Source organism: Rhinolophus ferrumequinum, chromosome 15 (assembly GCF_004115265.2).
Source record: "Rhinolophus ferrumequinum isolate MPI-CBG mRhiFer1 chromosome 15, mRhiFer1_v1.p, whole genome shotgun sequence".
Taxonomy (NCBI): Eukaryota; Metazoa; Chordata; class Mammalia; order Chiroptera; family Rhinolophidae; genus Rhinolophus; species Rhinolophus ferrumequinum.
The window spans coordinates 35,455,164-35,482,192 of NC_046298.1; the positions used below are offsets into that span (position 1 = coordinate 35,455,164).

General features: G+C 43.8%; 1 protein-coding gene across 2 annotated transcripts; it reads right to left on the reverse strand.

Moving 5' to 3' along the window:
* Positions 1-2,581: 2,581 nt before the first annotated feature.
* LOC117034957 (zinc finger protein 599) lies at positions 2,582-26,523 on the reverse strand. 2 transcript variants are annotated; one of them, XM_033128493.1, is made up of 4 exons: positions 26,310-26,523; positions 19,821-19,947; positions 18,193-18,288; positions 2,582-6,662 (listed from the first exon to the last, which is right to left on the reverse strand). In XM_033128493.1, the coding sequence occupies exons 1-4, from the start codon at positions 26,322-26,324 to the stop codon at positions 5,569-5,571; spliced, it is 1,332 nt and encodes a 443-aa protein (XP_032984384.1). In that variant the 5' UTR covers positions 26,325-26,523; the 3' UTR covers positions 2,582-5,568. The 2 variants fall into 2 exon arrangements, with proteins under 2 accessions (XP_032984384.1, XP_032984385.1); XM_033128494.1 differs by lacking the exon at positions 18,193-18,288.
* Positions 26,524-27,029: the final 506 nt, after the last annotated feature.

Here is a 27,029-nt window from a genome sequence, read left to right on the forward strand (position 1 = left end):
GAATGGAGCCATCTCTTAAAACAACTCTGTTGAGATATAATTCACATAAAATACAATAATCATTTAAAGTGTACAGTTCATTGGGTTTTCATATATTCACAGATATGTGCAACCACCATCATGGCCAATGATAGAACATTTTTATTATTTCAAAAATAAATCCTGTATCCTTAGCTGTCACTCCCTTAACACAATACTTCATTCCTTTTTATGAGCAAATAACATTCCATTGTATGACTATACTACATTTTCCCCATTCATCAGTGGATGAGCATTTGGGTTGTTTCACCATTTTGCTGTCATGAAGAATGCTGCTATAAATATTCATGTACAAATTCTTATGTGGATATGTTTTCATGTCTCTTGGGTATATACCTAGGAGTGGAATTGCTGAGTCATATGGCAACTCTATGGCTAACTGAACATCTGTCAGACTCTTTCCCCAAAGCTGTTGCATCCAACACTATATGAGCGTTCTAATTTCTTTATATCTTTTCCAGCACTTATTATCTGACTTTTTGAGTCCTGCCATCCTCATGGTATATCATTTTGGTTTTGACTTGCATTTCCCTGATGACTAGTTATATCTAGCATTTTTTCATGTGCTTATCGGCCATTTGTCTGTATTACTTGGAAAAATCTCGAATGGGGTCCTTTTCCTTATTTGTTCTCTTTCCTCTTATTGTTCAGTTGTAAGAGGTTCAATATTCTGGATACTGGACGCATATATGACTTACAAATATTTTATCCCATTCTATTAATTGTATTTTCATTTCCTTGATATTGTTTTTTGCAGCACAAAAGTGTCTAATTTTGGTATAGTTCAAATTATTTTTTATTTCTTGTGCTTTTTTGTGTCATATCTAAAAATCCTTTGCCAAATCTGACGTCAATAATATTTTCCTGTTTTCTTCTAAGAGTTTTATAGTTTTAGCCCTTACATGTAGGTCTTTTATAAATTTTGAGTTAATAGTTGAAGTATGAATCCAACTGCATTCTTTTCATGTTGTCACATCACTATTTGTCTCATTATCCAGTTGTTTCAGCATTATTTGTTGAAAAGACTGTTATTTACACCCCAACTTCTCCATCACTACTATATTGGCTGGGGCCTCAGGTTCAGCTGCAGGGGCCAGGGAACTGTGTCTGCAGGCACCACCCCATCTTTACCCCATCCTGCTTTCCCTATGTTCCAGTATGTCCTCCTTCAGATATGTGGCTCTCTCAGGTGTGCTAGTGTGTTGAGTAGAGGAACCTTTGTTGGGTTATAGATGTCTGACTAGTTAGAGATTTAAGAGGAAATACAAATGGGTCTTCTTAGTCCACCATGATGCTTATGTCACTCCTTCCATTTACTTTTAAAGTCATTATTGATAGTTAAGGGCTTACCATCACTATTGTGTTAATTCATTTGTTTTGTAGTTCTTTTGTTCCTTTCTTCCTACTTTTTCTTAATGAGTTTTTTTTCTCATTTGATCCTTTTCCTCTTTCTTGCATTTCTTTGTGGTTACTATGAGGCTTGCATAAGACTCTTATTGTTATACCAGTCTATTTTAAGCTAATTACAACTTAACTTCAATTACATACATTTTTATTCCTGACACACTTTTTATTATTGATGTCAGAATTCATTTCTTTTTTCTATTGTGTATCTACTAATCTTTTGGTTACTGTTATTCGTAACTTTTAATTTTTATACTAGGGTTAAAAATGATTTATGAATCATCCTTAGTTTTACTTTACTATGTATTTGTCTATATATTTATTTTTACCTGTTATTTTTCTTTTACTATTTTCAAAATTCTCTGATTTTTGACAACTTAATTATGTGTTTAGCTATACAACTCTTTAGGTTCAATTTCTCTGTATCTTTTGGGTTTCTTTTTTTAAAATTTTATTGGGTAACAGTGTGTTTTTTCCAGGACCCATCAGCTTCAAGTCAAGTTGTTGTCCTTCAGGCTAGTTGTGGAGGGTGCAGCTCAGCTCCAAGTCCAATTGCCATTTTTAATCTTAGTTGCAGGGGGAGCAGCCCACCATCCCCTGTGGAAATTGAACCCTCAACCTTGTTGTTAGGAGCACGCACTCTAACCAACTGAGCTAACTGGCCACCCCTCTTTTGGGCTTCTTGAATTTGGATATCCTTTTCCCTCACTAGATTTGTAGAGTTTTCAACCATTTTTTGTTTAAGTAAGCTTTCTGCCCCTTTTTCAACTTCCATGTGTACAGTTATCCCTTGGTATCCACAGGGGATTGGCTCCAGGACACCCTGTGGATACCAAAATCTGCAGATGCTCAAGTCCCTTATATAAAATGGCATAGTATTTGCATAAAACCTAAGCACATCCTGCCCATAATCTTAAATCATCTCTAGATTACTTATAATACCTAATACAAATAGTTGCTATTCTATATTATTTAAGGAATAATGACAAAAGTGTACATGTTCAGTACAGATGCAACCATCGTACTGAACTACATAGGCCTGACTACATGGCATGTCAGCAACAATGTAACTTTTTTTCCAAATACTTCTGATCCATGGTTGGTTGAACCCAATGGTGCAGAACTTGTGGATACAAAAGGCTGACTGTATATTGGTTTGCTTGATGGTATCTGTTCTGGTCTCAGCCTATCAATAACCAATGTTGTGGCTGGATCAGTCCATGTGTCTCTTATTACGATTGCAAGAAACCCTTTAGCAATAACCATCAGGAAACTTTGAAAATATACAGGTTTATTATTTACAAGACCTGGAAACTACACAGTACACCTGGAGCCACACAGCAAATTTGCAGGTAGAGGGAGCATACGTAGGGTTCCGCTTATATTGGGGTTGAGGGTGGGGGCCTAGGGTTTCACAGGCTCACTCTTTATTGGTGAATTTAAAATATAAGGGTGGGAATTTAAAGTGTCGGAAGAGAAAACAAGTAGTCCAAGTGGTCAGTTATTATTAGGATGGTGCAAAAGTAATTGCAGTTTAAAAGGTTCTTAATTGCAAAAACCGCAATTACTTTTGCACCAACCTAATATCAACAAAGACCTCTAAAACAAAGGAGCCTCCGCCTGGCTCTTTAGCTATTTGTGTGGCTGGCAATCTGTTAATTCAAGATAGCTCTTTTTGAAGCAGATGCCTCTTTGAAATGAATGCCTTGACAATCAAAGTTAAGTCAGGTACTTGCATTATGAACACAAACAAGCAAAAACAAATGTCAGGGCTTAGTGTCCTCTGAGTCCAGTAGACTTTCTTTGCTCTTTCTTTCCTCTTTTTGTTTCTGTGTACTTTCAGGACTGTTTCTGAACTCGCTGGTTCTTCCCTCTGCTTGATCAAGTTCACTTTTGAAGCTCTGTATTCAATTTGCTAGGTCGGTCATTGTTCTTCAGTCCCATAATTTGCTTGGTTATGATTTCTATCCCATTGTTGAACATCTTGTGTTGTTCAGTTGTCCTGCTTTTGCTTAGCTGTCTATCTGCTTAGCTGTCTTGGAGCTCACGGAACTTCCTTAAGATAATTATTTTTTCAGTCTATTTTGTAGATCTCCACACCTTTAGGGTCAGTTACTGATGCTTTATTTCATTCCTTTGGTGGCACTGTTTTCTTGATTGTTCATAATCCCAGCAGCCTTGCACTGGTGTCTGCAAATTTAAACAAGTTACCTCTTCCAGTAACAATAGATAGGCTTCAACATGGAAAGCCTTTCACCAATCAGATTGTGCAGACATTCTGGGAGAGGCAGCTGGTGGATTTCTCAGGAAAGCCTGGTACCAGAGTCCCTGGGTTGAAAGGCCTGGTGCCAGGGTCTGTAGGAGCTGGCCTGACACCAACACAATCACCGAGACCACGGCACTGGGCCAGTCAAGTACCTAATCACATAGCCTATCCATATGGGCGGGCCAGGAGCCTGGGCTTGACCTAGCATTGGGGTGGGCCTGGGGCCTAAGCCTCGGCAGCAGGCCTGAATGCATAGGATCTGGCCTGTAACCAGGAACCAATGTGGCAGGCCTGGAGCCGGGGTCTCCCAGGGCTGACCTGGCATCTGGGTCATATGGGGTAGAATAGAACCTGGGCCCATAGAGCTGGGTCTAGAATCTGAGATTGAGGGGTGGCCTGATGCCAGGAACAACTGGGGTGGGCCTACAGCTTGTGTTCATGGATGCTGGTCCAGAGGGCCCGGCCTGGAAACTGGGCACGTAGGTCTGGAACCTGAGTCTGAGGGGAGTACCTCGGCCCCAGGGTGCACTGGGGAAGGACTAAGCCTGGGTCTCTGGGTGCAGGCCACTAGGATGGTAGGTGGGTGGGAGCTGCAGTAACCCTGGAAACTGCTGGAACCCAGGTCTGCTGGGGCGGGCCTGGACCCTGGCTTTACAAAGTCAAACAGTTCACTTTTCCACAAGAGAACTTCTGAGTGGAGAGACTCTCTCTCTCAGTGCTTATCTAAATGGATTTAGGTAGAGGTGATGAAGTAAACTGAAATTGTTGATCCTATCTACCATGCATCTTTTCTCATTTCTTTGCTCTACCTGAGTGCTGAAACCTCTCACCTGGATACTAGAGCTTTCGAGAAGGCATTTTTGTGTGTGAATCATTGTCAAATTGGAGTTTGTGACAGAATGAAGGCTGGCACCTCCTGTTCCACTACCTTGCTGATGTTGCTTTTTATGTTTTAGACTCTTTTTACATCCTAAGTAAAACGGAATGAAATAATTCATTCTAGGTGCTCCTAATGATGCAGATTCCTTGAAAGGCACCATTTGTAAAGGAAGATAAAGAAGGTCAAGAAAATAATTTGATTTACTGAAATGGGTGAAAATGGTAAGCACCTGATCCAAGTTGGGAATCTCGGTCTGACCGTCTCTGGTGTCTATGCTGTTTAACCAAAAACCTCAAAAATTGCTCCAGAAAGATCTTGAATCCAGCCATGACACAGTGGAGTCATAACAGCCAATCCACACTCACTCAGCAACAAATTCTATCGTAGTTTTGTCATACATGAGACCATTTACTCTCACAACAGCCCTGTGAAGTAAGTGCTACATTACTAAATTACCCATTTTACCACTGAGGAAACTGAAGCAGAGGGAAATTTAGTAACCCGCCCATGGCGATACAGCTCCTAGCCAGCAGAGTTGGGATTTGACACCACGTGTTATGGCTCCAGAGCACTACCCTACGCAGGAAACACCTCACAGGCCTGCCAGGAGCCAGCAGCCTTGGAGAAAACAGGCCATGGTGGTGCAAGGGAGAGGTGAATGAGAGGATTTAACCATGGGAACATGAGAGCAAAGGAGGCATTTTGGTTATTTCATGAAGTAGTAAAAAATACCATTTCCTACAGTGAGGATCCTATTATGCTGGATAAAGATGAATATTAAGTGAAAGCAATTCCACATTTCCTGGCTTATCTCATGTGAATCTGTTGGTGTTTAATGAGGTGGGACTTGAGAATGAAAGCGTTCCTACACTTGACGCACTCACAGGGCTTCTCTCCAGTGTGAATCATCATGTGTCTACTGAAATAGAGTAGTGTTATAGCAAAAGGCTTTCCCACAGACTTTGCACGCAAAGGCTTTTTATCTGGTGTGAGTCATATGATGACTACAAGATGAGAGTTGGTCGAAGGCCTTTCCACATTTATTGCATGCATGGGGCTTCCCTCCAATGTGTTGAATGTTCATGTGTTGACACAAATTAAACTTGGAGCAAAAGGTTTTCCCACATTCTTTGCACTTAAAGGGTTTCTCGCCAGTGTGGATCCAACTGTGTTGGACAAAACCAGAGTGGAAGGAGAAAGATTTTCCACATTTACTGCACTCATAGGGCTTCTCTCCTGTGTGAATCCGCCTGTGCTCCGTAAGGTGTGACTTGCGACAAAAAGCTTTCCCACACTCACTGCACTCGTAAGGCTTCACTCCAGTGTGAATCTGCATGTGTTGGCTCAAATTAAATCTGTAGCAAAAGGCTTTCCCACAGTCTTTGCATACAAAGGGTTTTTCTCCAGTGTGGGTCTTCCAATGCTTAATTAAATTAGAATGGTTGAGGAAGGCCTTTCCACATTTACTACACTCATAGGGCTTCTCTTCAGTGTGACTCTTCATGTGTCGCCTGAGAGCAGAACTGTTGCAAAAGGTTTTCCCACATTCTTTGCATTCAAAAGGCTGTTCTCCAGTGTGAATTTGTTGGTGCTGCATGAGGTCTGATGTCCACCTGAAGGTCTTCCTACACTGTATGCACTCATAGAGCTTTGCTTTGGCATGGACACAGTCCTGTACAAGATCCCGATTCATGACATTCTGGCATTCACTGTATTCATAACGGTTCTTCCCTGCTTGATTCATGGGGTCTTTAACTCGTCTGTGTGCATGACTGTCATGGAGAACACCTACTAAAGAGACTCGCTCCTGGAAAACCCTTGAGTGTACACTGTCATCTGTCCCAAGCTCATTGCATTTAGGGTTCATCTTCCCAGTGCCAGTCTTCTTGTGGGGCTCTGTCACTGGCCTTGAGATTCCTTCCTGCAATTCTGATGGCCCTTCTTGAGTTTTGGTTTTTCCAGTCCTGGAGTTCCTTGAAGCTCCCTGTCTCAGCCATAACTGAAGTGAGGGTCCCGCAGACAAGAACAGCTGAGAAGTGGTTGACTCTGTAGTCTCTGATTTTGCTCTGGCTCCTGAAAAAGAATTCAGTATACAAGAGTGACCTATTAGTGACGCCAACACAGAAGCAACAAAATCACCACTTTTTGAGGGAAAATAACGCCTCTGAGCCTGTTATGTTTTCACATTTCTGAAACCCGGGTTTATGATTTTGTTCTTTTCTGTTCCTTGGGCTCTTAACGTTTAAACGGGGAAAACTCAAGAGGGGATGCTGAGGCAGAGAACAGAAGGTCTGGTGAAAGAATCTTCCTTATAGTCCTGAGTCAAGGAGGGTGGACAGAATTATGATGACATTATATACAGTATGTTGGCTCTAAGAGAGAACCTCTCATCATCGTGCTAGGAAAGCACAAGTAAGATGTACTAATTCTGGTCCAGATGAGAGAGAGAGAAATCACAAGAGGTTTCCCAGGAGGTGCACCAGGAGTTGTTTCCTAATAGAGAAGTAGAAACTGCCTGACAGAGGAAGTGGAAGGGGGTGTTGCAGGCAAAGGAGACAGAATGTACAAAATCAGTCTTGAGTGAAACCCAGATGCCTGGAGAATTTTAGGGCATGAGAGGATGTTGGAGACATGGAGGTAGAAACACACAGAGGCAGAAGGCAAGCAGGTTCCCACGATTTTGACTGGGGTGCCAATGAGTACAGTCATTGCTATTTCCCAAAGTTTACAAGGTAGAGTGGGCACAATACGAGCAGATATATTGAATCTGCTGTGCCAGAGGAATAGCCAGGTAAAAAGACACAAAACAGATATAATCTAGATAGCAAAAATTATAAATATTTTCATACAGGCATTATGTAAATGGAAATATTGACAATATAAAGGTGTTCATTCTTCCTCAATGGATCTATAAATTCAATACACTCTAGACAAATTCACAATAATGTTTTTCATAGAACTTAAAAAGATGATTCTAGATCTTATGTGGAAGAATAAAGGGCTAAAACATAGGGCCAGATGATTTACTGCTAAATTGTACCAAACATTTAAGGAAGAAATAATACCAAATATCAATTCTATATAATCTTTTCCAGAAAACAGAAGAGGATGGAACACTCTCCATCTCATTTTATGAGGTCACCATTACCTTAATTTTAAAACTGAAAACCAATATCACAAAAACTACAGACTAATATCTCAAGATCAAAGACACAAAAATACTGAACAACATATTAGCAAACTGAATCCAAAATATGAAAGATAATATTAATACATCTCAAAGAACAGAGAGTCAATGCAGGAATGAAAGGCTGGTTCAACATATAAAAATAAATCAATGTAACTGACCCTATTAAAGGACTAAAAAAGAAAGAAAGAAAGAAAACTGTGATTATATCAACAGACAGAAAAATCAATCAACAAAATTCCACTTATGATTAAAAAAAAGAGACTCCTAAAAACCTACGGAATAGAATGGATTAAGTGCAAATCTAATAATACATGTGGAATTTGTATGCTAAAAATTACAAAACACTGGTGGAAAAAATCGGATCAGATCTAAATAAATGGAAAAATATTCCATGATCATGAATTGGAAGACTCAGAACTGCTAAAATGTCAATCCTCCACAATTTAATCTTTCAAGTCGGGGTGGCCGGATGGCTCAGTTGGTTAGAGCCCGAGCTCTGAACAACAGGGTTGCCAGTTCGATTCCCACATGAGATGGTGGCCTCTGCCCCCTGCAACTAAAGGTTGAAAATGGCAACTGGACTTGGAGCTGAGCTGCACCCTCCATAACTAGATTGAAGGACAACGACTTGGAGCTGATGGGCCCTGGAGAAACACACTGTTCCCCAATATTCCCCAATAAAAAAATAAATAAAAGTAAACCAAGTGTAAATCAATTTCAAGCATAAGGGGAAAAAAAGTTTAATCTTTCAAGTCAACATAATCCCAATGAAAATTCCATTCAGTTCTTTCTGACGATATAAAAAAGGCAATTATAAAATTTATGTGAAAAGGCAAAGGAAGTATAATCGACAAAATAATTCAGAAAAAGAATAAAGTCAGAAAATATACCTCACCCAATTTAAAACCTACTCTGAAGTTACAGTAATCAAAACTGTGGTGTTGCTTTTGTGGTGTATGTTTATGAAAGAATAAACATACATAGATCTGTGGAATAGAACAGAGAACACAGAAATAGCCACCTTCAAATATAGTAAGCTCCTTTTTGAAAGATGCACAGTCAATTCAATGGAGAAAGATAGTCTTTTCAATAAATGACTCTGGATGTTTATAAGGAGTAGAAAAATATACCTTGACACATCTTATAGAAAAAAATAACTCAAAATGGATCATAGACCTAAATGTAAAACATAAAAATATAAAACTTCTAGAAAAACACATAGGAGAAAATCTGTGAGACATAGTGTTCAGCAATGAATATTCTGATAAGAAAAGCTCAATTGTTAAAAAAATTGATAAATTGGACTTTACCAAAATTAAAAATGTTTGCTCTATGAAAGATACTGTTAAGAGAATGAAATAAGCTACAGATGGAGAAAAATGTTTGCAAATCATATATATGATAAAGGACTCATGTCTATAAAGAATCCTTAAAACTCAAATATAAGAAAACAGTAACAACAAAATGAGCAGAAGATCTGGACAATTCACAAAAGAAGTTATACATGTGAAAATGGGGCATATGTCATTAGACATTAGATTGTCTAATGATAATCATTTGTCATTAGAGAAATGAAAATTAGAACCACAATGAGTTACCTCTACATATGTTAGAAATGGCTAAAATTCAAAGAAAAAAACTGCCAATACCCAATGCTGGTGAAGTATGGATCACAGACTTACTCATGGCCGGTGGGCATGCAAAATGGTATCACCACTTTGGAAGTCATTTTGAAGTCAACCCAGCAATCCAATTTCTAAATGTTTTCGCAAAGGAACTGAAATTTTATATTCACACAGAAACCTGTATGTGAATTATTACAGCAGGTTTATTCGTAATAAATAGCCAAGCACCAGAAATAGCCAAGACTGTGAATAGATAAACAAACTGATATATCCAAACGTTGTGATACTACTTAGCAAAAATAAAGAATGAGTTGTAGATTCAGTCAATGACGTGGATGAATATTAAATGCATTCTGCAAGTGAAAAAAGCCAGACTCAAAAGGTAACAGATTCCATCCATATCATTGTGGAAAGAGTAAAACTATTGAAACAGAAAACAGATCAGGGGTTGCTAGTGAATGGGGAAAGGGACAGTGGCTGATTATAGAGGGTGTGCCGAGGGAAACCTGTAGGTGACGGAACTAACTGTATTGTATTGTGCTGGGGTAGGGGGACATGCCTCTGTGCATTTGTCAAAACCCAAAGAACTGTACATTACAGTCAGTGAATAGAAATGTGTGCAAATTAAAACCAAACCAAACCAAACAACAAAAAAATAGGATGTCAGGGGATCCCAGGAGGAAACGCACACTGTGACAGATGAACCTAAGTGAATTATAAACGTAAGGCATAACCTCATTGAAGGGCGGGTGGAATAAGGCGACATGAGTTAATTTTGGAAAATGGTGCTTTGGATGCACAATGTAAGGCTAAAGACAAAACGACCTACCGTTGACCCTGGAACTACATAGGGGTTTGGGGTGCCTATCACCTGTGCAGTGGAAAATCACGTAACTTAAGTTGTATCTCTGCATAGTTAACTCATTCGCAACCGTGGTTCCCAAATACGTACACATAAACATTTTACTCTAGATGGTAAATTTGTTTCCCAGGGAAACTACTTTACATGTATAATTGAGTTGAAAAAATAAGTCAATAAATGGTAGATAAGACAGATAGAAGCCAGGTTTGTCATGGTCAGAGAAGAAAGAAAGAGGGATGGCTAGAGTGAATCATGTCCAACACGATTAGAGTCGGAAAATAAGTATAGTGTACACACCTGTATTCCTTAGCTCTGTTCTGAGAAGGTCTAGAAGCAACACTGTAGCCACATGCCCCCCCAGTACTTGGTTCTCAGTACTACTGTTCTTGGTTCTCAGTACTACTGTTTCTTGGTTCTCAGTACTACTGTTTGATAGTACTTAGGACAGGGAAGCAGAGATCCTTGGAGAGACAGCTGATTCCATGGCAGAGACAGGGAAAAGGGAGAAATCTGGCCTCTCATAGTACCAGAAAATAAGAAAGTCCTCAAAAACTAAAGAATAGGGACATATCAAAGGGACACAGAAGCCACCCTGAAAGAGCAAAATAAAACAAATAAACATAATATTGGATTACAATCCAAAGTATAAAACAAATGTACATGAGTCCACACTGATAAAGGACCAATTGGATAAATAAATAAATGTGGGAGACGTGACAAGTTATCATAATACATAGAGGATTCCTAATAATATATGTAGGTACTTCTCTTCCCCTTGAGTGTGAGCTGGACTTAGGGACTCACTTCCAAAGAAGAGAATACATAAAGGGAAAAATAATAACTTCACAGTGAAGAAATCTGGTCGATATAATCTTAACCTAGTGACTAAAGTCACCATCAGCAGTGATGTGTGGATATTATGTATCCCTCACAGGAGCTGATGATAAGGACACTCACCTCTGTGCTAATCTTACCAAAACCTCTTACCCCAGGCTAAACATGAGTAATGTAGCACCGAAACCAAATTGAAGGACATTCTGCAACATGCATGACTAGAATTCTTGCCAACAACATGAAAAATGAGGTGAGACTGAGAAACCATCACAGGCTAGAAGAGACTAAGGGCACATAATCAAATGAGATATGTTACCCCAGACTGGATCCAGGAAAAGATAAAGGACATGGGTGTTAAAACTGGTAAAATCCAAGTCTGGAGTTTACTTAATAAACTAAACTTAACATGTGCAACATAGTTATGTATTAATACGATATTAACATAGGAGCAATAATAGGTGAAGGAAGAGTATACAAAAACACTATATCATTTATTTAACTTTTCTATAAACCTCAAATGATTCGAAAATAAAAAGTTTAGTTAAAAATGAACTTTTGAAGGTTCCTTTGAAAACTATACAACAAGTTGTTAAATGTGGTATCACAATTACACCTATAAAAATATTTTAATAAAGGAAACAATTCTCCTAATGACAGTATTAAGGGAACTTGTGATTTGGGATGAAATCTCTAACATCAATCATGATTCATTTCACACAATATAGACAGGAGAAAATATGTGATGGATGCTGTATTAGATGATGACAATACCAAAGTTGTATTTGAATAAAATTAATTCACGTATGGTGAAAAAGTATTATTAATAAGTTCTAGTCAACAGACAGATTAAAGAAAAAATACAGCAAAAACTAGAATATATTTGCTACATATATAGTTAATAGAACATTAATATAGGAATTTATAAACATTCTTAAAAATCTAAAGCAGTATAAAACCCTTACTAGAAAAATAGGCTTATATTTCACAGAAGATATATTTCAAAGAAGATATATATGATATCTTCTTGATGTCATGAACTTATATTTCACAGAAGATATATATTGGCCAAAAAACACATGAGCTCAACCTCAGTAGAAACAAAGCAAATATAAATAAAGACCAGAGTGAGAAATCACTATGCACTCATGCAGTTGAATACAATTATAGAGCCTGACAATATCAAATGTGGAACCGGATGTGGTCTGTGGAATCTCGCATTCATTGCTGGTGAAGTTAATAAATTGGTAAAACCACTTTACAAAACCCTGGGCAACATTTTGTAAAGTTGTTTTCCATCATCCAGTCATTCATTCCACTCATAAAAAAATTACAACTAAAACTCCTGCACATGTGGATGACTACACATATATAAGATTCTTCATAGCAGCAGGGGGTGACCACAGGAAAAAAATAATGGATTTAAATCATTTACTGATCAGTTTAGTGTAGCCAGATTTTTTTGGATATAATTATGGAAATAGGACCACAAAAATGGACAAATACATTGCGATATACTAGATATAATAGAGTATTTTGAGAAAGAAAACTATGGCTCACACACCATGATTCTTATAATGCTGAATTTTCAAAAAGCATTTTTCAGAAGACTAAATTAACGTCTTAGTCCATTTGAGCTGCTATAACATACCAGACTGGGTAGCTTATAAACAACAGAAATTATTTCTCACAGTTCTGGAGGCTGGGGAGTCTAAGATCAAAGCACTAGCACGGTCAGGTTCTGGCGAGGGCCTTCCTGTGGCTCATAGCCAGCGCCTTCTCACTGTGTCCCCACATGGTGGAAAGGGCCAGAGATCTCTCTAGGGATTATATTATAATACACTGATCTCCTTCATGAGGGTTCTCCCCTCATGACTTAAGCACCTCCCAAAAGCCCCTCCTCCTGATGCCATCATCTTTGGAGGTTAGGATTTCAACATTAATTTGAGGGGACACGTTCAAACCATAGCAATCAACTGTGACACCATTTATCAGAAGTTAAATAAAAAACACCATACAATGCACTGTTTAAGTATGCTCACGAACAGGTATGATACTATAATTAAACCACGCAATGAGCTGACAACTAGATGAAAGGGACAAATTGCTTAAAAGATACAAAATAACAAAACCAACACAAAAAACAGAAAATCTAAAATGCACCATCTATAGAGGGTGCCAAAAAAATGTATACACATTTTAAGAAAGGAAACCTGTATTAAAATTGTAATACTCAATATATACCAATAACAAAAGATGAATACAAGTTACGTTTGACTTCTGCAATTGCAAGAGGTGCTCAAAGTGGTTACCATCAGCGTCCAGACACTTCTGATTGCGGCGAACTACTGCTTGAGCAACGTTGACCAAAGTGTCCACTTGTATACACTTTTTTGGCACCCCCGGTACATAAGAAATTCAATTTATAACACAAAACACTTCCACATATAAAGTAATGAAATTATTAAAGCAAATTTTAAGGAAGTGATTCTCTGTGGGAGAAGATGGGAAAAGGAAGAAGTATATAAATTGATACAGGATATTAGCAATGCTTGTGTTCTTACACTGGCTATTGGTGTTCGTCATAATTTTTTTTAGCGGTAATAAATGACTGGAAAAAGTTTCCAAATAAGGTAAACACGACAGCTCACTGACAAATGATGAGGGTGTGTTATAGACCAAGCTTTATGATTAATAGAACTCTCTGCACCTGTGTCAATTATGAATGTTAGAAGGCACAGAGAATGGTGGTTCATGTGGGTACCCAGAGACAATCAGCCCAGGCTCAAATCCCAGCAACAACCTTGCTAGTTTCGAGCCTGTCAGTAAGCCATTCAACTTCCACAAGCTTCTGCTCCCTCACCTAAAAATTGGAGCTACAAATAGAGCCTGCCTCACAGATCACTATGAAGATGAAGTGGAACGGTACACGAGCAGTGCTTCATACAATGCAAGCGTCGGAAAGGCGATCCACGTTTGTTGACTACCCTGCCTAGACTGCGGCTTGGATATGGGACACAACATGCATAGGTTCAAGGTGAAGAGCTAAGTAGATAGAGGGGGATCCTTCTGGGAGACTAATTACAGTAATAAGCAGAAAAGGCCGCCAGATGCCATCTGACGCTAATACTGAGGGGGCGAACAGAGCAAGCGGCAGAGAACAACGCAGTCGGAAGTGGAAAAGAGGGACCAATGGGACTAAATGCCACCACAGCTCAAGTGCAATCACGTGGGACCAGTTTCTGCCGCATCAAAAACCAGTAGAGAGTGGTTGTGAAGACGGTCACTTCAGTTCAAATCCTGCCTCTACCAGGAAGTCATCTGGATAATTGTTAACTGCCTCTAAATCTCCATTTCCTAATCTGAAAAACTGGGGGAGTCCCAGTTCCTAATTTACTGGCTGCCATGAGCGTTAACAATACCTGTGAAGACGTAACCTTGCGTCTGGCACAGCCTGACGATCGGTCAATTGCGCGCCTTATCCAGGGTCGTTATTACTGTTGTTACTCCTGGCAGTTAGGGGTAAGAGCAACCTCGTCAAGAACGGTTTCGGCGCTGTGGTTCTGAGCCTCCTCACCACCCGGCCTGAAAAACACGGGGGGCGGGGGTGGCGGAAGATACCACACACTGATGAGGCACTCCCTCACGTGGCTGGTGGGAGTGTGAAAGGGCGAGGCCGCCCGGCGAAACGGTTCCGCAGTTTCTGTTCAAGTTAATCATATACCTTCCCTAAGATCCAGCCATTCCACTCTTGTATATATTCCCAACAGAAATGAGTACTTATGTCGCCAAAAATAACAAGAAGATGAATATGCATAATATCAGATACAGGAAAAAAATCAAAGTGGCGAGAAAAGAGAAAGGACATTCTTACAATGAGATACTGCCGAGTATTGAGTAAGAACAGAGTTCAACTATATGCAACCACAGAATGTATCTCACCACCATACAAAAGCATGACAGAGAATATACGGTGGGGTTCCATTTCTATTAATTCAAGAACAGTCAAAACTAATCTATGGGGATAGAGTCCCAATCCTGGTTATCTTTCTAGGAGGAAGCATGAGAAGTCTCCTGAATCGCTGGAAGTACTCTGTATGTCAACCGGGGTGGTGGTTACCCAGGCTTACATCTATGTAAAAATTCCCGAGACTGAACTCTTTAAGACACATGCACACTGCTGTGTATAAGTAAAAAAAAAGAAATAAAGAGTAAAGTAGAGCTAAGGAAGTCAAGTGTAGATGACTTTTCCTTGAATAAGACAACCCCCCCAAGAGTCTGGTTGTACACATGTAGTAGTCAACACCATTTAGAAACTGCCATGGAGGCAGGACTGTTTTGTGTGTTTTGTTTTTCCCAAGTAAGCACCCTGAGCATGTTTTTTTATGGTTAATAGAGGGAGGATAAAGATGTAAAAGAAACAGAAAATAAGTGAAGAAGCAGGGTCCCTGATGCAGGAAGTGGCCATGGCAGGGGGCAAGACCTCTTCCAAAAGGTGAGAAAGGAAGCCACAGGTATGAGACAGAGATGAATCTGTAAGGTTGAGGAGCAAGAGCAGGACATGAAGTAGTAGGTCACATGCTGAGACATCATCGATGGCTCAGGGAGCGGTCAATGTTTGGATCAATGATTGAGCGGATGGGGGAACCGGTCCAGGAGACCGAGCTGACCAGAACAAAGCAGATGTGGGCCGACCAGTGAGCAGTGTGTTGGCATCATACTGGCAAAAGGTGGTGAGGGCTTAGACGAGGATGTTATCAGAGCTCACGGAGGTGGTGGAGGTGATGGAGTCACTCGGTGTGAAGAACATAAGATAGGCAAGATGAAGATGGCTGGCTGTTGGGTTAGATGGAGGCAGAGTGGCACGGGTTTGTACAAGGTTGTTTCCCACCTTCCTCACTGTCTGAGTGACAGGGCCACCCAGGGAAACTGTGGAAGATGGAAGCACGGGCAAGATCGTGATTTCTAGGCATGGGGAATTTGATGGAACATGTGGAATATAATTGAAAGATAAGTGTTTGGAACCAGAGACTCAGTTGGGCTGAGGAGGGGCTAGACAGAGCTGGCTGAGCAGCGCAAGGAAGCAGGAGAGGGGCAAGACCACGGCTCTGCATCAACCCACTCGATGGCTCCAACTGCCCTCAGCCGTCCAGGTATGGGGCACACGAGGCCAAATGTCACCTTGAGGTTTGGGGAAAATGTTAGAAAAATTTGCCTTCATTGTATGATGTGAGCTTTTGTCTGTTAGATTGTTCCCTCACATGACAGACTGCATGTGAGGTGCTGGTTAACTTTTTGTTCCCTCCCGTGAGAAACTGCACGTGAGGTATTGGTTAGCTTAGGGTTAAGAAAATTTCTCCCTTGTCTCGTTCCCAGGAGGAGAGATTCAGGAGGATGTTGCTTTCTGTCTGTTTTGCCCGCATCAGCAGATGAGGTGGAGAAGCAACTAAGTTATATCAGAATGATGTGACAGGCATGTTGCCAGACTTTGGAAGGCCTTGGGCTGACGGTCCCAGGCGAGAACAGTAAGAATTGTTTGTCTGAATGAACTGGCCCTTCAGCCAGATAAGCAATATTTTTATCACAGTAACTGCAGAACCCTCCCAGAACTGGCCATTCCCGGAGGGGGAAGCAAGAACAAGATGCTTGGCTCTCAGGTACATCTGAAAAAATATATAAAACAGACCTCAGGAGGCAGTATAATTTTGTCGTCCGTCCTTGGTGATTTTTCATCATTGCAGCATGCTTGGGAACTAGCAAGCAGCAGTGGGAGACGCCTCAGCTTTCCCAGCTGCAGACCTGGCAAGGTTTTGATTCCTAACTGTTCCAGTATTGTTTTCCCACGGTTTGGTGAGCTTCTTTGACATATCATTGTTATTTATATATAGATAGATAAATAGATAGATAGATATAGTTATATATATCTTTGTCTTAACTGCCTGTACTTTCTGTCATTAGCATATTCTATTAATTGCTTTTGTCTTTTGCTATTGCATATTACTAAATAAATTAATTAGATATTGCTAAATAAATTAATTTTCCCATACTAACATATGTTCCTCTTTCTTTTCCCTACTCGTCATTACAAGGTTTTATAGTAAAGAAGGGATAGGAAGCCAACGGAGCTAGGGATTGTTTCTGGCTGACAAATGGGAAGATGGATAAATGAAAGGAGGAAGGCGGGACGCAGAGTATAGGCACGTACAGTAAGATGGCTCTTTCTCTTCTGAGTCCACAAGGACATGTGAGATATTACGCATTGTGACTGAGATCATTGCATGAAAGATCCTAATAGCTGAGTCAGGCATGGTGCTAAGCAATTTCATGCCTTAAATGATTATACCTTCAAACAGCCCAATGAGTTAGAAATTATTACCACTTTCAGTTTTCAAGAGTAGGCTGAGTGCAGCAGACTGGATCGATGTAAAACAAACCCATCTGCTCTTTTCCTTGGGCACACAGCTAAAGCTTGTATCCCTGCTGCATCCTAAGAGGGATGGCCCACTGCTGAGTTCTCGAACAGAATGCAAGGGGAAATGGCGTGTGTGTGTGCAGCTGGGTGTGACTCGATCCTTCCTCGCGTTTCCCCTCTGCCAGCAGAATGATGCCAGGGTAACCATAATGCCACATATGGATGACAGAAGGCACATGAGTGACTGCGTGATGTGACTCCCACGCTGACCCACATGGACCCTGCCATGAGTGAGAAAACTATTTTTCATGTGTTGAGCCACTGAGATTTTGGAGGTTATCTGTTACTGCCGTGGGCATTAACCTCGCCTAACTTAGCTAAAGGAGGCACGAAAACGCCACACCACTTCCCGATCGTCACAGGGCTGGTGAGGGGCAAAGGCAGGTTTTAAGAGCAAGCAGTGGAACCCAGAGCCTCACTCGTACCTACCAGAACAGGTTCTTCACAGGCAGCAGTAAAGAATGTGTTGAGGTGGGAGGGCAGAGGGACCTCAAAACAAAGGGCTCTACCCCAACCAGGCACCCAAGGGGACCACAAGAAGCTTCCCCCGGACTTCCAGAGGCAGTGGTCCCCTCACAGTTAAGGCTGCCCTGACACCCACTGCCTAAATCTTGGCCACCCACCTGGACAGACACTTTGGGAGAGGCTTCTCTTCACCAGCCATCGCTCCTGCCTGTGCTCTGGTAGGTGGATCAGCTCTGATTTGGGAACTGGACATCCTGTTTATGGAGAAAGAAATAAGACATGCATATTTTAGCAAAACCAAAAAGAAATGTCTCAATGCTGTCTGGGATTTCGGGACAGAGAGGAGACCTCGGAATAAGGCTGCTCTTGTCCAAGTTGATCTGTGACCTGGGAACCAAGGCCAAGAATACCATCACTGGGTCCTAAAGGCTGAGTGAGGTAGAGCTGGCTGTCGAGGCCGATCCATCTCCCTTGAACTCCATTTTAGAGAACTCTCCAAACTGTTCAAATGCAGCCACAGGACCCAGGAGCACCAGCGCTCATAGAACATTCCTTATGCCCATTGCTATTAATTGCTTTTCTTTACACTGACTCACTTTTAATTTTCACATATGTCTTCAAAAAGGGAATCTTGTGTCAACGTGAGAAATTGAAAAACCAGTTTCATTTGTCACAAGTGGAAAGTTACTACAAGAAAATCAAAATAGCACCGTTAAGTCTCCGTGGACTCACACTGCCTGCCCAGGGCTGTGAGTCTGAGGCTGTCCCCTCTGTTGAAAAGGGAAATTACCAATAGTCAAAGGGGCATTAAAAAAGACAGCCCAAAACAGGTACTTCCTCCCTAAGCAATCAGCAAGCAGGAAAGGGAAAAAGGAACGGCTTTCTCTGATCGTCTATCAATGCCATTTCTCGTATTTGTACTCCCTAAAATGGTCTCCCGTGCCAAGAGAGGTTCATGGCCCAGCCTCCAGGACACAAGGGATGAGCAGGTAGGCATCAGGGGCCAAGGAGCCTTTTACATGAACTGTGTGTAAAGAAAGATGCCCCCTGGTGTCCTGTCTTGTTCTCTTATTTTCAGAACCACATCCCATTGCCCATGGGTCCTGCTGACTAGGCCACGAACCAGCCAAGCTTGGCCACTCAGTTTCCATCTTATGGGAATCTGGGCAATGGACAGATGACGGCCAGCCTGTGACAAGCGCTGGAATGAGAGGTAAAGGGGAGTGTGGCCACAGGTGGCTACTTCCTGCCACTAGGATATTGGTGCAGACAGCCAGGTGGAGAGGAAGACAGAGAATGAAAAAAACAGAGAGAGGCAGAGACAAGTAATTGGGGGTTTTCTTAGAACGAGGACAGGGGTGGCCACTTCTTGGTATCAACAACCTGTGGCAGAAAGCGCCAATCTGCTGAGAATGGCACAAGAAGACTCACAAAGCGACATAAAGATCAGAAGTCCCTGAGGCCAAGATCTAATCAAGATTTCTTCTATTTCCTGATGTTAGCCTGTCATGGTACCCAACTGGACATCTTGCCCTTGAATATTAAAAGAAACCCATATTGCCTCCTACAAATCCTTCTCCTTCGGTATCTGAGACATTTTGAAGGGAACTATGTTTCTTGCCCAAAATTCCCTAAGGGAGATACAAGGAGACAAGGCAGGAGAAGGTAAAACCAATACATGTTAGGGTTGCGAGGTGGAGAGAAAGCATCCTATAGAAATCTTCTGAACAAAAAGTGGAATGAAGGAGGCTGTAGGTCCCCACAGAAAGGAGCAGTGAGGCCTTACCCAGAGAGACCAGGAGCCTACAGGTATCCAGCATCACTTCTCTGTATAGGGTTTTCTGGGCAGGCTTCAGCTGCCCCCACTCATCCTGGGTAAAGATCACTGCCACATCCTTGAAGGTAATTGATACCTGAAAAGTGAAACAGAGGTAGCTTCATTGGTCCAGGGCCAGTCAGGTGGGATTAGAGCCCGATGCCCAGTCATTGGTAAAGGACCACAGAGCCGCAAGGCCCGTATCATTGAGCACTTCCTGGGAGACTAGCTCTGTGACAGGTTCCAAAGAGTCAGGCACAGCCGTTGGATAGAATGTGATTGTGTTAGAGACAAAAGCTTTCTATGCCGAAACCATTCATGAAAGACACAAGACGCTGGCAGGGCCATGTGGCCTGAGAGGCATAGACAACAAGCACTTTGGGAATGAAGAGGAGTACGGAGGCCACGACAATGATTAAAGTACCAAACATGACAAAAGCAGTGGCAGCTGAGGCTTGCTGGTCCTTACTGTGTGCTCAGCCACGCTGAGGCTTCACAGCCATGTTCCAGCTCTGGAACTAGATTCCGACTTGGAGTCTAGCCCACTGGGAATGATACTTGCCTGCGCTGTACTCTGGGGGAGGTCAACTTATTTCTCTGAGCCTTGATTCCACATCAATACAGTAGTAGTTCCCACTTCTCTAGGTGGTTGTGAGAATTCAAGAAAAAATGTTCATGAAGCAAACACATGTGCTTGGCACATGTCAGTGCTTGGTGTTCTCCCTGCTTTCCTTAATCCACCCACAGCTATGATGTAAACACCATTATCATCTCTACGGCACAGCCAGTGACCTGAGGCTCAGGCAGCTCTAGCAAGTCACCCAGAGTCATGTGTCTCAGGAACACAAACAGAATTTGAGCATCCGTGAAAGATCACACAATCTCACTCTCCTGAGACCACCTCAGAGATACTCCCTGCCTGTGTATACACACTTCCATCTGGCTGGAAGGTCCGCCACCCCCCTCATTCCCAAGTCCACATGTCAAAGGGACACCTCCCTGCCTTCCAAAGTTCACACTAGGTGTAACCTCCAGGCGTCCCTAGTCCACTGTGGGTGGAAGGGTGATTAAGAACACAGGCTGTGGTGGTCAGTGTACCACGTGTTGACTTTTGGCTACTTAGGGGTTATGCGACTTTTGGCGGGCCTGAAATTCCTCTTCTATAAAGTAGGGATGATAAAAACCTAACTGTAAGGTGGGGATAACTCTGCCTCAGCACAGATCAAGCGCTAAACGAAGGCCAGCTCTTACGGTTGTTTTAGTCATTATTGTTCCTCTTTGCTCCCAGCACACTCTGAATAAAAAAATGAGCCAAGCCGTCGTGTCTGCTTTTGTAACTATACCAGATTCTGTGCACAAAGATTTCAGAAGATGGGGAGGTGGGGACGGGATGCTTTATCTAGAACTAGCAAGGCCAGGGAAAGACCCTTCTAAGAGGAGACACTGGGGCAGAGCTGGGAAGGGAGGAAGGAGGCAGCCCTGCAGAGATCTGGAGGCAATTTTCCAGGCTGGGGAAATTGCCTGGGCAAAGGCCCGAGAGTGGGAAAGAGCTTGGAATGTTCACGACAGCTTAGCTAGAGAGCAGTGAGCAAGGAGGAACGGGAGAGAGCAGAAGGGGCTGCAGAGGTAGCACGGCCTTGCAGGCCACGGTAGGAGTCCCTGAGGAGTTACTCACTCACGAACCACTTATGGAGCCCCAGGTACAGGTCCCGTACTGTTCTAGGTCTGAGGATAAGGCAGAGAACAGGAGGCCATGCTCCAGGGTGGAGGTCAGGTACCCAAAAAGGAATGCAAAACTACGATCTCGAATGGCCAGAAGGAGTCTACAGACAACAAAACACAGTGAGGGTATCGGAGATTGGAATGATTTTAAATGGGGTGAGTGTGGAAGGCCTCTGCAAGGAGGGGACGTAGGAGGGAGCATGAAATGAAGTGAGAAAGGGAACCACATGGAGGACAAATAAGACAAGTCCTGACAGTGATTAGGGTTATGACAAACGTAAACAGGGTGCCACGCTAGAGGGCAATCCAGCGCCTGTCGTGTGTTTATGTCTAAAAAGGACCCGCACACCAGCTTACTGATGTTGACGTAAGAAACATCCAAACCTGCTGAGAATTTTTATGAGTTTATTTGAGCCAAACTGGCAACACTGCCCAGAAGCAAGATCTCCAATCTCCAGAGAATGAGTTTTGCAACTTCTTTACATGTGGAATTAAGGTGGGAAAGTAAGGAAGATTATGTGAAAGTGGGAGAAGGTAAGGTACAGGACAGTTAACAAGTTCATGTGCTCCTTTGAGGGTGGTTACAACATCAAGGGGTCTAGAAAAGAGGAGTACTGCCGGCTTTTCAAAGGTGTGTTAACCTAGAAGTACAAGAACAATGGACAGATTTTGCTTAAGGCACAGATAAACCTTTTACTAAAGTTTTAGGCCTGGGGCCTGACTTCCCACCATGACCTGTCCAGTTAGGCATTTAGGATGAGATCACCCTGTGATATTGTTTTTAGTTAGATTTATTGCAGCACCCCTTTTAAATCCACTCTGAATATGTGATGGATTTGCTTTTCACATGTGAGTGTCTGTAACGCCAGGTGTAACACTGGAGCTCAGCTCTCGGCAGATGAACGTTGGATATGGTAAGGCCGAAGAAAAACAACAGTGCCACAGAGAGAGGGTTCATACTGATATATTCTCGAGGGCAGTGGGTTGAGACACAGGAAGCTACATCTGCGCTCTCTGGAGCAGCCCAGACAGCTTTATAGCATACAGAACAATAGTGGCTAACGGCCAACTGGTTACATAAGTGCTTACATAGGGATGCGTCCTGTGCATGTGTGGGTTACATAACCGAGCCACTACTTTCCCATGTGGGGCCGAGAGCCTGGCTCTACTGCTCTCCTGGACCTCGTCCCAATACTCCACCCCTCCAGGGTCTCGTCTCAAATCTACACAACAGGTGTCTTCCACGAAGGACCCTGTGCGAGGAAACTGGAGCATTGCATCCACAAGCCACAGAACAGTAAAGGCTGCAGCAGCAGACCACCAAAAAGCAGGTGACACCTGCTATGGCCAATAGGGTAGTGCGCCAGCCGGAGGCTAGAGAGGACCATCTTCATCGGGACCACGAGAAAGATTTTCAGTCCAGTCCAAGTAATGTCCCAGAGGGTGTCCCTTGCTGTCCATTTATATAGCCGTTGCTGTTTGGAGTGATTGGCCAAATTTTCCATAGCAACCTGGAGGTTGAACTCGTGGGCAGCTCCGTACAGACCCAACAAGCCAAATGATTTGCCACACCGGCAAAAGTGCGGGCACAATCCACCAGACGGACCACTTTTACCCGGATGGACTGTCCACCATAGCTGTCAGCCGGCAGCTCGGGAAAGCATTCGGGATTCTCCTGCAGGAGCGAACATTCCGCACCCGTGTCCACGAGGACAAGGTGCACACTGGTGGGGAACCAATAAACAGCTAATTCAACATAAGGCCTCTGGTCCCTGCTTTCCTCCGCCGAGCGGGTCTCTTGGCCTTCCCCTAGTCAACACGAAGGATTCCATCATCAGCCTCTGCTGCCCCTGAGGGGCCGGGTTTTGGGGCAAGGTAGTCCTGTAGTGAAACCGCCAGACACAGGGAGAGGCCTTGGCAGCAGGTGTTTCCTTCTCTCTTAGGGATCTGAATGGCTGTTCTAGCTTTAATTGCTGCCACAATTCCAACAGAATCTTGTTAAACTTTCCATCCAATTTCTCCCTGTCGGACCCCGCCTCTAGCAGGTCAACCCACATTTGGGTTTGGGTGACCCGAGTGGGTCCTTTTTCCCTTTTGGGTGGTGCTACGTACCTCCTTTCATACATGCACAGCTTCTGCCTCTCCCAGATTGGCTACAGTGCCAGTGACAACATTCATTGGTTGTCCTACATATAGTGCCAAAATGGCCACCAAGGGACCGAAGAGGGCAGAGAGAGCTGTTTGCAAGATCATGTCTAGCATACCGGCCATAAAAACCTCCTCATCTGGCCTGTGTGTCCCTATATTGTAAATAGCATTCTTTTTTTTTTTTTAAAGATTTTATTGGGGAAGGGGAACAGGACTTTATTGGGGAACAGTGTGTACTTCCAGGCCTGTTTTCCAAGTCAAGTTGTTGTCCTTTCAACCTCAGTTGTGGAGGGTGCCGTTCAGCTTCAAGTTGTTGTCCTTTCAGTCTTAGTTGTGTCGGGCGCAGCTCAGCTCCAGGTCCAGTTGCCGTTACTAGTTGCAGGGGGCACAGCCCACCATCCCTTGCGGGACTCGAGGAATTGAACTGGCAACCTTGTGGTTGAGAGCCTACTGGCCCATGTGGGAATCGAACCAGCAGCCTTCGGAGTTAGGAGCACGGAGCTCTAACTGCCTGAGCCACCGGGCCGGCCCTGTAAATAGCATTCTTCATGCCCAGCTCTTGCAATACTTGCTGGAGCTCTGCGTAAGTTAACCGGCGGTTCCAGTTGCCAGGACGTCACCGGCTTTGGGCCAAGCAGTTTGGGCCACAGCCATTACCCATTCCAGGAGGGAGTAGTTACCCCAAGTTTGATGAGCATTTTGTAACCATTGCCGCAAGGGAGGGTGAGTGGTGACAGAAGCCAACTTTCCCATCTCTGGTCCCATCAGGAGTAGACCGTCCACCCCCACATCCCGTAACCACAGTAACCAAGTGGCCAGCGACTCAGGGGGCTTCTGCTGGAAGCGGTACCCCAAGTCCACCAGCTTTGCCTGGGTATATGATCGGAACACCTGACACTTGATCACCTGGGGCAGGGGAGGCAACTGTCCTGGGGCCCCAAAGGGTTGCTGCGTCTTTACCTTCTGTGTTACCATGGGCCTGGCTTGGAAACAGGGAGTGAGTACCAACCCCTCCTTGTCCTTATTGTCTTCCTCTGAGGTGTCTACAACTATGGGAGAGGCCTCCTCACGCTACGGTAGCTGCTCCGTCCTCTCCCTCAAAGACTGTACCTCCGCTTCTAAAAGACCCCGAGTTTTCTCCTCGGCAGATCGCATTTCCTGCTCCCAGTGCAGCTCCTCACGGGTTTCCTGCGACCATGTGCAGAGACTGCTCCACCACCTTTTGGAGAGCTGTGAGAAAGAACTAGCCCACGGCACCTGCAGCCACCGGGTAGTGCACTTTTCAAAAGACTCCTCCAACTTCAATAAGGCCTCCTTCAAGACCTTAGGGGACCCATCCATTGCCTCCTACTCCTGAGGTGGGGGGCCAGGTCTCCAACAATGTGGCTACTGCAAACAACATAGTAGGGGGCCACTCTGGGATCACACCCTCCGGGGGAGCAGCTCCCTGCCTTCGGCCTCCACTGTATCCTGCCAACTACACCAAGTGTAACGCCAGGTGTAACGCCGGAGCTCAGTTCCTGGCAGGTGAATGTTGGATATGGTGAGGCTGAAGAAAAACAATGGAGCCACAGAGAGAGGGTTCATACCAATACATTTCTCGAGGGTGGCTGATCGAGACACAGGAAGCAACATCCGAGCTCCCCGACAGCTTTATAGCATTCAGAACAACAGGGGCTAACGGCCAACTGGTTACAGCTGATGGCCAACTGGTTACATAAGTGCTTTACATAGGGATGCACTCTATGCATGTGCGGGTTACATAACTGAGCCACTACGGTTCCATGAGGGGCCAAGAGGCTGGCTCTACTGCTCTCTTGGACCTCGTCCCAACACTGTCTTAAACAGGTAGATTGATTCACTACTGTCAGTGGCAAGTCAACCACCCTTGCAAGACGGCAACTGCAAAAGATGAATTCAGGGGACTTCTTGGCTCTCAGCCTGACCTGCAATCTTCTGTGCCCCAGCAGAGCAGCGGCAATTCCAAAACCACCTTTCCCCCCAGGCTATCCATCTCCTACTCCACTCATCAGTTATGTAGAGGCCAGAACCAGGAAGGCCCGAGGGCCAGATTCTTCTTGGGGTGAGCCCCTAAGATCAACACACGGCCCAGGAATGCACCTCTCTGGCAAGAGTCCAGAAAGATGCTCTGGGGGACTCTTTCTTGCTGGGGGAGAGACACATACAACACCAGGGCCCTTTCCAGTTCCCTAAACCAAGAGGGAACCACAGGTAACACTCATTTTATACCCGAGAAAATGTAGGCCAAAGATAATGAGTGGACTAAGACAAGGTCACGGTCCTGGAACGGGTAACGGCCAGAATCCACACCGAGTCTCTGCACTTAACAGCCCACGTTACACCCAGCGGGAAGGTCCACGCGGACAGCGTGTGCTGGAGAGATTCTGAGAAGCTACATGTCCTCCTTCCACGCCGCAAACTGGGGAGTGCCAGAAATGAGAATCTCTCCATGCAATCCCCATTCTGGATTTCATACCATGGGCTGCGAGTGACCCCCATGCCAGGACCCCCAGACCCTACGACAGCGAGGGGAAGGTGAAGACATCCCCGATTAAAACCAGCTCCTACCTGCGCTAGGTCCATGAGTGATAACACCAACAGCGAAATCCGTGGACCCAGCGGGGGCCAAGAGAAGCAGCGAGAGACACGATCCAGTGAGCTCACTCGAACCCCCCTCCAGGTCCTCCACGGCGCGGAGGTGGCTGCCTTTTCTTGCGGTGCTTCTCTGCAAGTTGCTGAACGGCCGCCAGTCCTGGTGAGTCCGGTTTGCAGAACCAGGTGGACAGTAACACCGGAAATTCCGCCCAACCATATGGGACGCAAGAAACGCCCCTTTCACGGTCCCTTATTGGCCCACGTTGCACAGACTTCTGGGTAAAGTAGTTTCTCTCCTGCTTGCAGCCAGACCCCCGTAACTCTCTCCAATCTCCTGAACCACCCCACCTGACCCGGTGGGGCGCTGGGAAAAGGTGGCTTTTAGATAGGGCAGCGCTTCGCTTTTCTTAAGGGGGAAGCACCCAGATTTATCTGCCACCCATCACAGGAAACTAAAGACACATGATTTCATATGTCCCTGTGGGAGAGAAAGAAACTTTCCTCTACCCTCAAGGTTCTTTCAGCTATTCTAATAATTAAATCTATAAAAGACAGTTAACAAGAGAAAATAAGCAAATTTAATACATACCTGCTGTGAACAAAAAAAGGGGGTATGTAGTAAATCTGATAAGCTAGTGACCAAAGTAACCTCACAGGATGGTTTGATCGGAAATTCCTGACTGGGCAGTTCAG

Coding starts and splice junctions, on each gene's coding strand:
- LOC117034957 (XM_033128493.1), bottom strand. Junction 18,289..19,820: donor TAGGCTCCTGGTCTCTCTGG/GTAAGGCCTCAC, acceptor CTCCATAAACAG/GATGTCCAGTTCCCAAATCA. Junction 6,663..18,192: donor CTCCCAAAGTGTCTGTCCAG/GTGGGTGGCCAA, acceptor ATTCTTTTTCAG/GAGCCAGAGCAAAATCAGAG.